The sequence below is a fragment of the Sodiomyces alkalinus genome (assembly GCF_003711515.1).
Source record: "Sodiomyces alkalinus F11 unplaced genomic scaffold SODALscaffold_19, whole genome shotgun sequence".
Taxonomy (NCBI): Eukaryota; Fungi; Ascomycota; class Sordariomycetes; order Glomerellales; family Plectosphaerellaceae; genus Sodiomyces; species Sodiomyces alkalinus.
Genome location: NW_021167097.1, coordinates 151493 through 163111, shown reverse-complemented (window position 1 = coordinate 163111; position 11619 = coordinate 151493). Strand labels below are relative to the sequence as shown.

Sequence of the window (11619 nt, the reverse complement as noted above, 5' to 3'; positions counted from 1 at the left end):
TGTTCCATTTGTTCTCCGCAATCCATGCATCCATCCCACTAATACGATGAACCCGTTCCTGATCGGGTAAAACGGAGCCACCAGACCTCCGAGCCAATTCAAGTGCGTGCTACAGGTCTAGCCGGACTAGACTAGACCCTTCTTGGGTGGCCGGGCCAGCGCCTGGTTCAATGTCACCCTTCATCGTCCTGGCGCCGTCTGGTGTGCTGTGTGCACCCAAGCACCCAACGGTTCCCTCTCGCCCACGATGCTTTCCGCCTTGCTACCTATCATGCACACGGAGCCCAGTGCCCTATGACCTACTACGTACAGCGTATAACGTCCCTTTGGCCCGCCAGCCCCATCCCGCACGGCTCCGTGAGGACAAGAGCCGGCGCAACAGCCGGATCTCGCTTCCTACGTTCCTATACCCTTGGATCTCATGCATTGCTCTCCCCCTTTGTCCCTCTATCCTCTATCCCGCTCTATCGCTGCCTTGCTGTCCTGTCGCGGCTGATCGGATCACTCCCGTAGCCCTCGATGCATTGCCACACCTACCGCCACGCCTGCCAATGCACTGACTGGTTCCAAAAAAGAAATCCCCGCTATCCGCAAAGGGGAAACCGTCAATGCCCCGAACAATGTCATGTGTTATTGGCCCCAATCTATCGTCTTTCCCGTCATTCCGGCGGCGCGATGAACTTGGACTTGGCGTTGGGGGAGGTGGCCAAGGTGGATATGGGGTCTGGGGATGCCCGTCTTCTCCCCTTGCAGAGCCCCAGAAAATCGTGATATAAGAACCAGGCCAAGTTCGCAGTTCCAGAGTTCGATTTTCTTTCCTCTCCTCCACGGATAGTCTCCCATCCAGGCCTGTCAATCTACTTCCCTTCCAAGTACGACAACAATGGCTGGACGATTCCTCCTCGCCGGCGCTGTTCTCAGCGCCGCTGTCCTCGCTGCGCCCACTCTCGAGGAGAGGCAGAACTGCGCCTCTCTCTGGGGCCAATGCGGTGGTCAGGGCTGGTCTGGTCCTACGTGCTGCGCTTCTGACAGCACTTGCCAGGAGCAGAACCCGTGGTACAGCCAGTGCCTGCCCGGATCGACGCCTCCTCCTCCGCCGCCTCCTCCCCCTCCCCCTCCTCCCGGCAGCACGACCACCACTGGCGGTGATTCCACCGTCACCCCGCCTCCGAGCGCCACTTACACTGGCAACCCCTTCCAGGGTGTTAACCAGTGGGCCAACAACTTCTACCGTTCCGAGATTGTGAACCTTGCCGTTCCGTCTCTGACCGGTGCCATGGCCACCGCCGCCGCCCGCGTTGCCGATGTCCCCACCTTCCAGTGGATGTAAGTTGTCACCTTCGATGTGGTATTCTTTGTTGGCATCTACTGACACAAGTGGCATACAGTGACCGGATGGACAAGATCCCCCTGATCGACGAGGCCCTCGGCGAGATCCGCGAGGCCAACCAGAACGGTGGCAACAACGCCGCCATCATCGTTGTCTACAACCTTCCCGACCGTGACTGCGCCGCCGCCGCCTCCAACGGCGAGTTCGCTCTCGATGACGATGGCATCAACAAGTACCGCAACTACATCGACGAGATCCGCGCCGTGACCCTCAAGTACAGCGACATTCGCATCATCTACGTCATTGGTGAGTTCGATACCCCCTTTTCTTTCTCCTCTTTGATTTGTCTGTCCCCTGGCTAATCTCGTCCCCTGCAGAGCCCGACTCCCTCGCCAACATGGTCACCAACATGGACGTGCCCAAGTGCCAGGGTGCCGCCGCTGCCTACCGCGAGTGCACTCTGTACGCCATTGCCCAGCTCGACCTGCCCAACGTCGCCATGTACCTCGACGCTGGTCACGCCGGCTGGCTCGGCTGGCCCGCCAACATCACCCCGGCCGCGACTCTGTTCGCCGACCTCTACCGTGATGCCGGCCGCCCCCGCTCCGTCCGCGGTCTCGCCCTCAACGTTTCCAACTACAACGCCTGGAATGCCACCTCGCCTGCTCCTTACACTACTCGTATGTTCTTCTCTCTCCGTGCTTGCGAGTAACGAAACAACAAACTGACTGAACGATCCCTCTAGCCAACCCCGTCTACGACGAGCGCGGCTACGTCAACTCCTTCGCTCCCCTCCTCCGCGAGCGTGGCTTCGACGCCAAGTTCATCGTCGACCAGGGCCGTTCCGGCCGTCAGCCCACCGGCCAGCAGGAGTGGGGCCACTGGTGCAACGCCCTCGGCACCGGCTTCGGCATGCGCCCCACCGCCAACACCGGCCACTCCGACGTCGACGCCTTCGTCTGGATCAAGCCCGGTGGTGAGTGCGACGGTATCAGCGACCCCAACGCGCCCCGCTACGACCACATGTGCTCCAGCGCCTCGTCCATGCAGGGCGCTCCCCAGGCCGGCGAGTGGTTCCAGGAGTACTTCGTCCAGCTCCTCCAGAACGCCAACCCTGCTTTCTAAGCACTGGATCTATAAAAGGGTGAGGCAGTGCGTGATAGGGACTTCCACTTGAAACGCATTATCGGTCCGTGTAGCCCAAGCCCTCCCGCCCGAGCTGCCGACCACGTCGAAAAGAGAAGACTGCGACGAATATCGCAGGCACAGTGAAGGAATTGGCAAATCATTTTGGCCTTCGTGTAAATACTTTACAGGACCAGGAATAAATACATATCCGAACAAGTTCTATTACGTGTTCTTCCTATAATTGGATTATCTACATGTCGTGTATATCCCGCTTGTTTGACTAGTATTAAAGGCGGCGGATAAACTTCTCCTGGTTGCTGTTATCGTAGTGGCCGCTGACGTGGTTGTCGCTGACGTGGTTGTCGCTGTCGTGGTTAATCGCTATCATAGTAATTACTATGATAATTTAGTATACAAAGTTAGAAGGTTAAGGAAGGCCGTATATTAGAAAGCCATAGTGAAGAAACTAATAGAATATGCCTTACTTATTTTATTGATTTTCTGTCTACCTTATAATGTAACCCAGCCAGAATATTCCGAATGTTTGTCCTTATTACGCCGTGTCCCTGGAGTCTCCGCGAGGTCCTAATATTTTAGGATCAGTCGAGATCTCTTGGCGAGTCACGTACAAAAGAGACTATGTCCTGGATCTCCACCCGCTTAACATTATGAGGGCGATTCTCGAGCAGCCACGCCTTCAGGGCTCTCTCTGTGCTCTCGTTCGCGTCGCCAAGGTAGACGCGGAGTCTAAATTGGACGGGATGGGTGAACAGCGGCTCGATGGCTCCCGGTGTCCAGTCATCGTGGTGAAAGTCGGGGGTGAGGTAGATGGTCTTGTTCGTCTCCGCGTCCTCATAAGACCTAAGAAAGTGTGGCATAGTCTCCAGCCTGGGCTGGCCATCGGAGGGGAGGAGGGCCCTCGTTGTCAGGCGGCAAACCAACTCGGCTGTGCTCAATATATGCTTCTCCTTGAAAGCAAGTTGAAGATGGTGGACGAGAGAAAAGGTGAATCCGGTATCACCGCCGTACGCGGGTTGGTTGTGAGCAGACGCCGCAATGAGTTCTTTTCCAATACCAAGTGCCCCTCCCGCGGCGCAGCAGCAATCCATAAGCATAAGGACATGCGTCTTAGCTGGGTCGATCATCTTGGTGCGGATGCCGTGAAAATCAACTTTCGGGACGGGATCGCCGAACGCCTCCATTGATGGGTGTAGGAGAAGACCGTGTTCTTGCTCTAGAACGGCGCTCACTCCATGACCGATGTAGTAAAGGATGGCCAAGTCATCCTCACCGAGGTCTTTAAGAAGCCTGGAAAGTGCATCCTGGAACAACGCATTGGCGGATGCTTCATCGTATGGAAGATTCAGTGCCTCCCCGGTGTATTTGTACGAATTGACGAAGATATCGTAGACACTGTCTCTCGACGGACCAATGTGAAGTGATCCCCCTTCCTCCTCTCCCGAGGGACCGAGGTCAGTTGCCCATGCAACACAAAGAACTCGGAGGTTGGCGTAGCGTCTATGTCGGATACCAGGGCCGAAATAGTTGGCGCAGGCTTCCTGCATTCTCTCTTTGAACTCGTCGACGGTCATGTCGGCCTTCTTGAACGCATCGGCAGGGTGAGTCATCTTGGAAAAACCGAAAACGAGAGAGAGAGAGAGAGAGAGAGAGGGAGGGAGGGAGGGAAGTCTTAATGCTGGGTGTATCCGTGCCGCAGCGTGTGGATATGTAAGAGAGAGAGAGAAGACGGGGAGAAATGAAGAAGGAAAAGAACACTGGATGTAGGCGGAGGAGGCAGATATTTATAATTCCAAGGGATAGTACTTAGGTACCAAGGCTGCACTTACCTTCTATACCTTGAGGGGGGCGTGACTGCCTGAGTTTATATTGACTCTGTTTGAACAATGACGTACGTATATCTTAATGTGAGCTCCGTGGCTTCCGTGGCAGGAAGCCTCGAAACACCTGTGGCTAAGGCAGGTACATAGAACAACCATGGTAATCCGTATACCTTAAGCGCGTGACCGTCATGGTCGTAGTCTGTAGATTGTAGTCGTGACTCGTGAGCCTTAATCTTCTACGCCTTGTTAGTTGTAACTTTGACCCTTTTGCTCTGGGTTTCGGTTTGTCGTATACATTTACCAGCCATACCTTCCAGAGGCAATACTCGGACTATAGCGGCATTCATGCTAGGGGTCAGACTCACATGCTCAATAAGGTATTAATCCTTTTCGGAAACTTCGATAAATAATGTAAACAGGGAAGGAGAGTAGCACCAGCCTTAGTCTTTGGACTCAGTACCCGAGGAGGAGAACTAGAGATAAGGCAGGCAGGAGAGACAGGTCACAGTACCAGCCCACGGGGCCACCTAGTAAATATAGGGCCTGTCGCTCTGGCACGCGCAGGAACTGAATGTCTAGTAAACGAAGGAGTGTCAAGTGGGTAATCACAAGGAGGGAAAGGTAGTAGCGAGAGGATCGAACAAGGAACAGGCGTGGATTAAGCGGTGGTGATGACTGGTATGAACCTAGGTGGTCCCCAAAGAGTCAGAATAATCGCTAGCCCTCTCCCCAAAGGAGGAGGCACTGCTCTAGCTCTTAACCCCCTGTGTAGCAGTTTCCAGCTAGTAGCTAGGGGCCTGGGTGGGAGTCGGGACGGGAATTAGAGCCATATCCACAATCCAAGTTTATTGACTTTAAGGTTTCTTGGTGACACTGTCACACTAAAGATGCCGTCGACATATCATATGCTTCCGCACAAGATTTCCCAGGACGCCAAAGAATAACAGAAGCTTCGACATTTCAGCGCAAGGCTGGAGGACAACTCGGGAATACCGGTACGTGAAGACGGTCGCCATGTGTACGGGGTACTGCAATGTGGTCGGGTCAATTTGTGTGGCGTCCTGTCGTAAAAGCCAAGTGTATATATACGCCCTGTGGCTAATAAGTGGCTGAACCCTTGGATTACCTTACTTTTGTTTCTTCAGTGCTGTCCACGTAATGACATGCTTACTAATTAGTCCTGATTGTACCTCTGTAGCTCTGACTTGCACCCAACTCGCCATAAACAACGCGTCAACAACGCCCTCGAAATACCCTTGCCCTTACGTTGTACGCTTCTTCAGATAATCATGCCGGTCTTCAAGCACACCATCCGCCATCAATTATCTGTACAGTACCCGTAATGTACTTGGACTCGTCGCACAGGAGCCAACAGACGAGCGACGCGATTTCGTCGGGTGTCCCCTCTCGCTTGATCCACTGCCTGAACGGCACATGCTCGCCGCCATTCGCGTCCTTCACTTTTTGGTACATGGGCGTATCAATCATGCCGCTGTTGACCCGTTAGCATCGCGTGTTGAGAAGACGCAATAAACAGGGCAAGAAATGAAACTCACGGCGCAATGCAATTCACCCGGATATTCCTCGTCGGCCCAACCTCCTTCGCCGCCGACTTGGTCAAGCCCACAACCCCATGCTTCGCCGCCACATAAGCAGAGCACCCAGGCTCGCCCTGGACGCTGGCCGTACTCCCACAGGTAATGATACTCCCGCCATCCCTCATATTCTTCAGCTGCGCGCGCATGCAGTACATGGTCCCCGTCAAATTCGTCGCAATGATATGCTCCCACGTCCCGTTCCCGTGATTCTCGACCGTATCAGCAAAGAAACTCGACGGGATCGCCCCCGCGAGGTTGACGGCGCCGTCGAGCTTCCCGAACCGCGCCACCGTCTGCGCGATCCAGTCGTTGACTTGCGCGTCGTCCCGCACGTCGACGCGCTGCGCCATCGCCTGCCCGCCGGATGCTTCGATCTCGGCGGCGAGGTCTTGGAGGGGTTGCGGGCGGAGACCGGACATGGAGATCTTGGCGCCGCGCGCGGCGAGCATTTTGCAGGTTGCGAGGCCCATGCCGCCGCCGGCGCCGGTTATGACGATGACTTTGTCTTGGAGGTCATGCGACATGGTGACTGCGGGGGGGTTCGATCTTCGGAGGTGGTGTTACTTAAGGTAGGGGTCTGTCGGTGGGTACGGTATTGGAACTTGGTAATGTTCTGCAGCTGTCGCAAGGCTTCCTACATCGTGGAATAGTAAATGTAGTCCGAGAAGGATACACGTGGATTTATGGTGCATTTTAGCCCCTGACGGAGTTGGATAGCCGGTGTCTAGCAGATCGTTGGCATGGTGGCGCGTTGGCGTGGTGCGGTTGTTTTGGCGCGGTCCTTTTTTGGCGAGCCGTTGAACGTCTAGTCTTCATCGGACAATGTTTTCCTGGCATAGTTCCCTCGTTTGACTGATGAGTAAATTCGACAACTGCCAAGGAATGTAATTAGAAAAGGCTATTCGTGGGCTTCATTGTACGAAGAGTCATTTTCGCCTTGTGTCGTTGGTTAATAACGTACCTTAGTATAGGTACGTTGTATGTCCCTGGTGGTCTGGATTGACCCCACGTTCCAACACGTCCCAACACGTCCCAACACGCCACTACTGTAGTGTACCCTGCGTATGGTCCGCGACGAGAGGAACAGGTCAACGACGTGCGACGTTTTCGTGTTGTATTAGGTTTTACATATACATACACACTTCTTTCTACATCTGGGACTCAAGAGGCAGCTGTACATGTCCCTCCCTCGCATGTCCATCACCTTCTAATTTCTAAACCCCGCCTTATGCAACAGCTTGGTGACATCCACTTCCGCGACCCCTTAACAGGTGCCCTCAGGCCCCAGGCCAATCTCGGAAGCGGCCAGGAGAAACTCCATAAAGCCCGAGGCGGTCTCGAGGAGGTGCTGGTGGTACTGCTGCGGGCTTGGGTAGAAGGGGCAGCTGCGGACCTGGCTGTTGCCGAATCCAAACTCCAGACAGTAGCCGTGGATCTTGGACAGGCCGGGGTCGACAAAGTGGCGGGCGTAGGCGTAGTCGTCGCTGGCGCCGGAGGTGGGGTAGAGGAGGGCGGCCGGGTAGGCGTCGTAGTAGCGGCCGGTGGCGGCGTGCATGGCCAGCTTGGAGCGCTCGGCGGCGTAGACCTTGTCGGCCCAGTCGCGCGAGGGGATGTACTCGCCGTAGACGTCGCCGGCGTCCGGGTCGTCGGGCAGCAGGCCGCGGACGTTGTCGTAGGTGCTGTTCATGAAGTTCATGTACGGCTTGCGGATCTGGTTCTCGTCGCTGCCCCAGGCGTAGAGCAGCACGCCGGTGTAGCTGTGGATGTCCATGTACCAGCCGAGCGACGGGTGGGTGTCCATGACCCACCTGATGGCGCGGGACTCGGCCTCGGAGAAGGCCGAGAGGCCCTGGAAGGTCTGGGCCGCCGGGTTCTGGGATGCGAGGCTGGGGCCGACGTCCGGGTGGAACTTCTCTATGTAATCGTAGAGGAAGTCGAAGTTCCGGTTCAGGTCGACGCCGACCGAGGCCGGGTTGCCCTCGATGGCGCTGGTGGCGTTGCGGTTCTTGCGCCAGCAGGTATTGGTCTCCTGGTCCCAGGCGACGCCGTCCGGGTTGGCGAGCGGGGTGAAGACGATGCCGGTGGCGAGGGCGCGACGCACGTCGCAGTTGCTGTAGGTGCGGCCGCCGTAGCGCAGGCCGGTGTTGTGCTTGTTGGCGTAGAGCAGGTCGGCCATGAAGTAGACGATATTGTCGGCCGAGCCGCGCTCGCGGGCGTGGATGGCGGCGTTGAAGTACACGTGGTAGCTGGAGGCGCAGCCGGGGGTGCCGCCGGCGCGGGCGCCGAAGATGGGGTTGCCGTCGTAGGTCTTGTCGGGGGCCTCGAAGTACTCGATGCCGTACTCGTCGACGAGGGCCCGGACGGCGCTGTGGATCTCCTTCACGTTGAGGAGCAGGCCCATGTCGGTGCCGTGCTCCTGGGAGCCGGGGCCGCGGGGCACGACGGAACCGCCATCGAAGCGGTCTCCCTGGCCGACGCCGAGGCCGGTGTTACCAGTCTGGCGGGGGAGGACCATATGGGGGGCGGGAACGGCATCCAGCAGCTCCTCGGGGAGGAGGCAGGCCTCGCCCAGGAGGGGCAGAGCCAGGGAGGAGAAGAGAGTGAGGGCCTTCATGGTTGGAGTCCGGTGTCTCGTCTCGATTCAGAGCAATCGAGGTTTCAACCGACTCAGTCGGCTTGGTCCGGGGGGTGCGACTTTGAGTACAGAGAAGAGAGAGGGTAGAGGGTAGAGCGGAAGGAGAGGGGAAGGAGAAGGTAATAAGGAGAGGGTAAGGAGGAGGGGAGGAGGGGAGAAAGAGGGGGAGAGAGGCGCAGAGAAATGACCGAGGACGGAGATGGGCATCTTATGTGAACAGACGCGGTGGTGGATTGGTGGAACCCCAAAATCTATGGAGTACATATTCGTACATACAACGTATTCTCGCCCTGCCGATCTATCCTTGGCGAGAGGTGTCCGAGGCGTGTCATGGCACAGTTGCAGGCACGCACGCGACAACGCGACAACCGAGTCGAGTCGTTAACGTGGATCCAGCCCCAGTCTTTGCTGTTGAAGCTTCGCACAATGCACCTTCTGCAATAGCGTTACATCGTCCTACACGAATCATAATCATACAAGCAGCAGATACAGATGACCCGACGGTAAGGTCAAGGTAGCCAGAGAGAAGAGGGGGGTGGTTGGGCTAACCTGTACCCGTCTCTCACCGTCTGCATCTTGACCTGCTGGTATCGGCCGAGCAAGGCGGCCTTGGGTTCTCGTTTAGGAAGCTCGATAATGTTGATAACATTATGCTGGGGCTGGGGGCCGACGTTGCTGCGACTGGGGGTGGAAGTTTGTCGGGAGGCTAGGGAGGGGCTCCTCGGTAGAACCCGACGCGGGTTCTACACTAGTTTGTCGTGTAGGGGGGGCGCATTTGGCGGACCACGAGTCGATGAAAAGAGCCGCGTTGAACCCCGGGTCGAGAGTCTCAATGGATGGCTGGGTGTCTGCCTCTGCCTTGACGTGGTTCCAAGGTTTCTCTCCGTGACATCGTGATGTGTTGATGTTGTTGCGTCAAGTATGTAGTATGAGGGAGAAGAGTGATTTTTTTTTGCCGAGGGGGATGTTTGTTCATGAGAGATCAGAAACCCGCGCCCTTGCCCTGCCCGATGTATGTTGTACGTACCATGGATTAGATAACATAACCGGGCTCTCAGTCCCACAGCCCCACTTATGCAGCCACAGTCTGACTTCACCGGCTCCCATTGCGGGGTGTCAACCGCCACCACACTGCCAGATTGGGAAGGTCGACATTCGAAAGCCTACACTGTACCACGTACCTTACGAAGGAGAGATGTATCTGTACGAAATACATGGAGTGGTAGAGTGCGGAATACCTCGTCTTCCACACCCTCTTCACCATGCCCTGACTCGCTCTTCTTCTCTACTCCCAATAGTACCTACATTAGCCTCTAGGCACAAGGCATGAGGGGTTCCTCGTCTGGATATCTTACATTTGGTACCAGGACCTGGACGACCCGGGCCTCGTCCCACGTGGAATCATCATGTCGAAGCCCATGGTTGACTCGGGGAAAACGACGTACACGTACATACTCCCCGCCACCGCTTCCCACCGTTAGACACGACACCACGGCTCCTTATCGTCAACCAATGTCCGTTGGTCCAAACCACCGGGTCTGATGGTGTCTTTCGCGATGAATAATACGAAGTACGGTACCTTAGGTAAAGTAAGACAGTGTGCTAATAACTGGCCCAGCCATGCAGGTCCTCTAAACGACTGACTAATGGACTTGGCTGGTGGCTATCCGTAAATACACCCATCTCTTTTTTTCCACGGTCAGATATGTCCGGACTCTCTGTGCATGAGTCGACCGAAAATTCCACAGGTCCGAGTCCAACAATCAATCGTCTGGCTCTTGAGGTATGATTTATGACTCGGTTGCGCTTCGACCTCATATTCGACCCCGGCCGAAAATAGAACACGAGCCAGAGATGGGAATACTCGGTGAAGAATACTCGGTGAAGAATACTCGGTGAAGAATACTCGGTGAAGAATACTCGGTGAAGAATACTCGGTGAAGAGCGGGACGGGTTCAATGCACGTGTACCCAAATGGTCAAGTAATGGCCCAATGGCCGTATGGGCATTCTTAAGGTAAGGTAGTTTTGCATTCGACGCCATTGCGTCACCGAGTCCTGGACTGCGCTTCAGGTCAGCCGCCCGCCCATCTGCCAGTCTCCGCCGACGAGAGCAAGAAAATACTCACATATAATCCCAGAGGCAATATACTGTTACCCCTCTTTTTTTCCGCATATGTACAAGCTCTGACACCCTCTGAAGGACCTCTGCTTGTGCAGGTCTCTTCGGTAGGTTTGTATAAGTTGTATATGTGCCCATGCTCCGACGGCACGAATGTGGAATATGCGCCTACAACTCGTCCAGGCGCTACGCAATATCATCAACGTCCATCTCTTCCTTCGGCTCCTCTTTCCGACCTTTCCCTTCCTTCTTTGCATTTGTTGTATCTTCGTCCGGCGCGTCGCCTGATGATGTTCCAGTCAGCACATCTACTCACCCATCATCCAGTGAGACGGGAAGGGAGAAAAAAAAAGAAAAGTATCAGGGCAACACCAGTAACTAACCCTCGGTAACCATACCCCCCTCAGCCTCAGCTTTCCGCTTTAGAGCGTGCGCAAGCGCCTTTTCGACCTTGCGCGCCTTCTTCCTACTCAGCGCTCTGTTCGGGCCGCTTGTCGGCAGCAGGCCTGGCCTCGCGCCGCGCCGCGCATCCCGCTTGGCGACCTTGTCCTGGTCTCGCTTCTGGGATTGCTGCACCTGTTTCTTTCTCGTCTGTGCTCTTGCCGCGAGTTTTGCCTTTGATGTGGCGTTGGGGCTTTTGGCAGATGGTGCCATTGTGTAATTTTGGTTTTCGGCTTTTTTTTTTCACTCTCTTTTTCTTTTTCCCTTGTTTGTCTGCCCTCGCTTCTCTCCCAGTTGTAGAATGCTGCCTCCTTCTTCCGGTCTGCGTATATCCGTTGGTGGTGCCCTGGTTTAGGTATATTGACCGTCTTCTCGTTCGATAGTTCTGCTCGATGAACCGTTTTGTGTTTTGTTCGAAGGGGAGGAGAGTTTTGTGTTGTGTAGCTACAGAGTATGACCGACCGACTTCCAATGGGGACAAATGGGAAAATTTGCTTGACCGCTTAGCTTGGGACGATGTCCCCC

General features: G+C 55.6%; 6 protein-coding genes across 6 annotated transcripts in view; 2 read left to right on the top strand and 4 right to left on the bottom strand.

The window, feature by feature from the left end:
* Positions 1 to 722, top strand: part of SODALDRAFT_87703 (hypothetical protein) — a 930-nt gene extending 208 nt beyond the window's left edge. Inside the window, exon 2 of the mRNA XM_028615754.1 lies at positions 85 to 722. Coding sequence (XP_028462321.1) covers positions 171 to 560 — 390 coding nt within the window. The 5' untranslated portion in view covers positions 85 to 170 and the 3' untranslated portion in view covers positions 561 to 722. The remainder of the gene's footprint in view (positions 1 to 84) is intronic.
* Positions 723 to 883: 161 nt separating this feature from the next.
* SODALDRAFT_286429 (exoglucanase-6A) lies at positions 884 to 2455 on the top strand (the record flags this gene model as incomplete). The annotated part of the gene is made up of 4 exons (XM_028608536.1): positions 884 to 1326; positions 1389 to 1636; positions 1708 to 2010; positions 2076 to 2455. 4 exons carry the CDS (start codon positions 884 to 886, stop codon positions 2453 to 2455), a joined length of 1374 nt encoding a protein of 457 aa, XP_028462320.1.
* Positions 2456 to 2744: 289 nt separating this feature from the next.
* SODALDRAFT_353821 (hypothetical protein) lies at positions 2745 to 4086 on the bottom strand (the record flags this gene model as incomplete). The annotated part of the gene is made up of 3 exons (XM_028613665.1): positions 2745 to 2854; positions 2944 to 2959; positions 3088 to 4086. 3 exons carry the CDS (start codon positions 4084 to 4086, stop codon positions 2745 to 2747), a joined length of 1125 nt encoding a protein of 374 aa, XP_028462319.1.
* Positions 4087 to 5566: 1480 nt separating this feature from the next.
* SODALDRAFT_329765 (putative short chain dehydrogenase) lies at positions 5567 to 6736 on the bottom strand. The gene has a single exon (XM_028611034.1). It carries the CDS (start codon positions 6419 to 6421, stop codon positions 5852 to 5854), a length of 570 nt encoding a protein of 189 aa, XP_028462318.1. The 5' UTR covers positions 6422 to 6736; the 3' UTR covers positions 5567 to 5851.
* A 68-nt stretch (positions 6737 to 6804) lies between these two features.
* On the bottom strand, positions 6805 to 8670 carry SODALDRAFT_329763 (carboxypeptidase A). Its single transcript, XM_028611033.1, has one exon. The coding sequence runs from the start codon at positions 8509 to 8511 to the stop codon at positions 7162 to 7164; it is 1350 nt and encodes a 449-aa protein (XP_028462317.1). The 5' UTR covers positions 8512 to 8670; the 3' UTR covers positions 6805 to 7161.
* A 1865-nt stretch (positions 8671 to 10535) lies between these two features.
* SODALDRAFT_329761 (hypothetical protein) lies at positions 10536 to 11560 on the bottom strand. The gene is made up of 3 exons (XM_028611032.1): positions 11037 to 11560; positions 10661 to 10937; positions 10536 to 10594 (listed from the first exon to the last, which is right to left on the bottom strand). The coding sequence occupies exons 1-2, from the start codon at positions 11305 to 11307 to the stop codon at positions 10840 to 10842; spliced, it is 369 nt and encodes a 122-aa protein (XP_028462316.1). The 5' UTR covers positions 11308 to 11560; the 3' UTR covers positions 10536 to 10594; positions 10661 to 10839.
* Between the last annotated feature and the right edge of the window lie 59 nt (positions 11561 to 11619).

Bases quoted from the DNA above. Each gene is read 5' to 3' on its own strand.
- SODALDRAFT_329763 (XM_028611033.1), bottom strand. From the start codon at position 8,511: ATGAAGGCCCTCACTCTCTTCTCCTCCCTGGCTCTGCCCCTCCTGGGC.
- SODALDRAFT_329761 (XM_028611032.1), bottom strand. From the start codon at position 11,307: ATGGCACCATCTGCCAAAAGCCCCAACGCCACATCAAAGGCAAAACTC. The intron at 10,938-11,036 runs GTTAGTTACTGG...GAACATCATCAG, and splicing joins GGGGGGTATGGTTACCGAGG to GCGACGCGCCGGACGAAGAT.
- SODALDRAFT_329765 (XM_028611034.1), bottom strand. From the start codon at position 6,421: ATGTCGCATGACCTCCAAGACAAAGTCATCGTCATAACCGGCGCCGGC.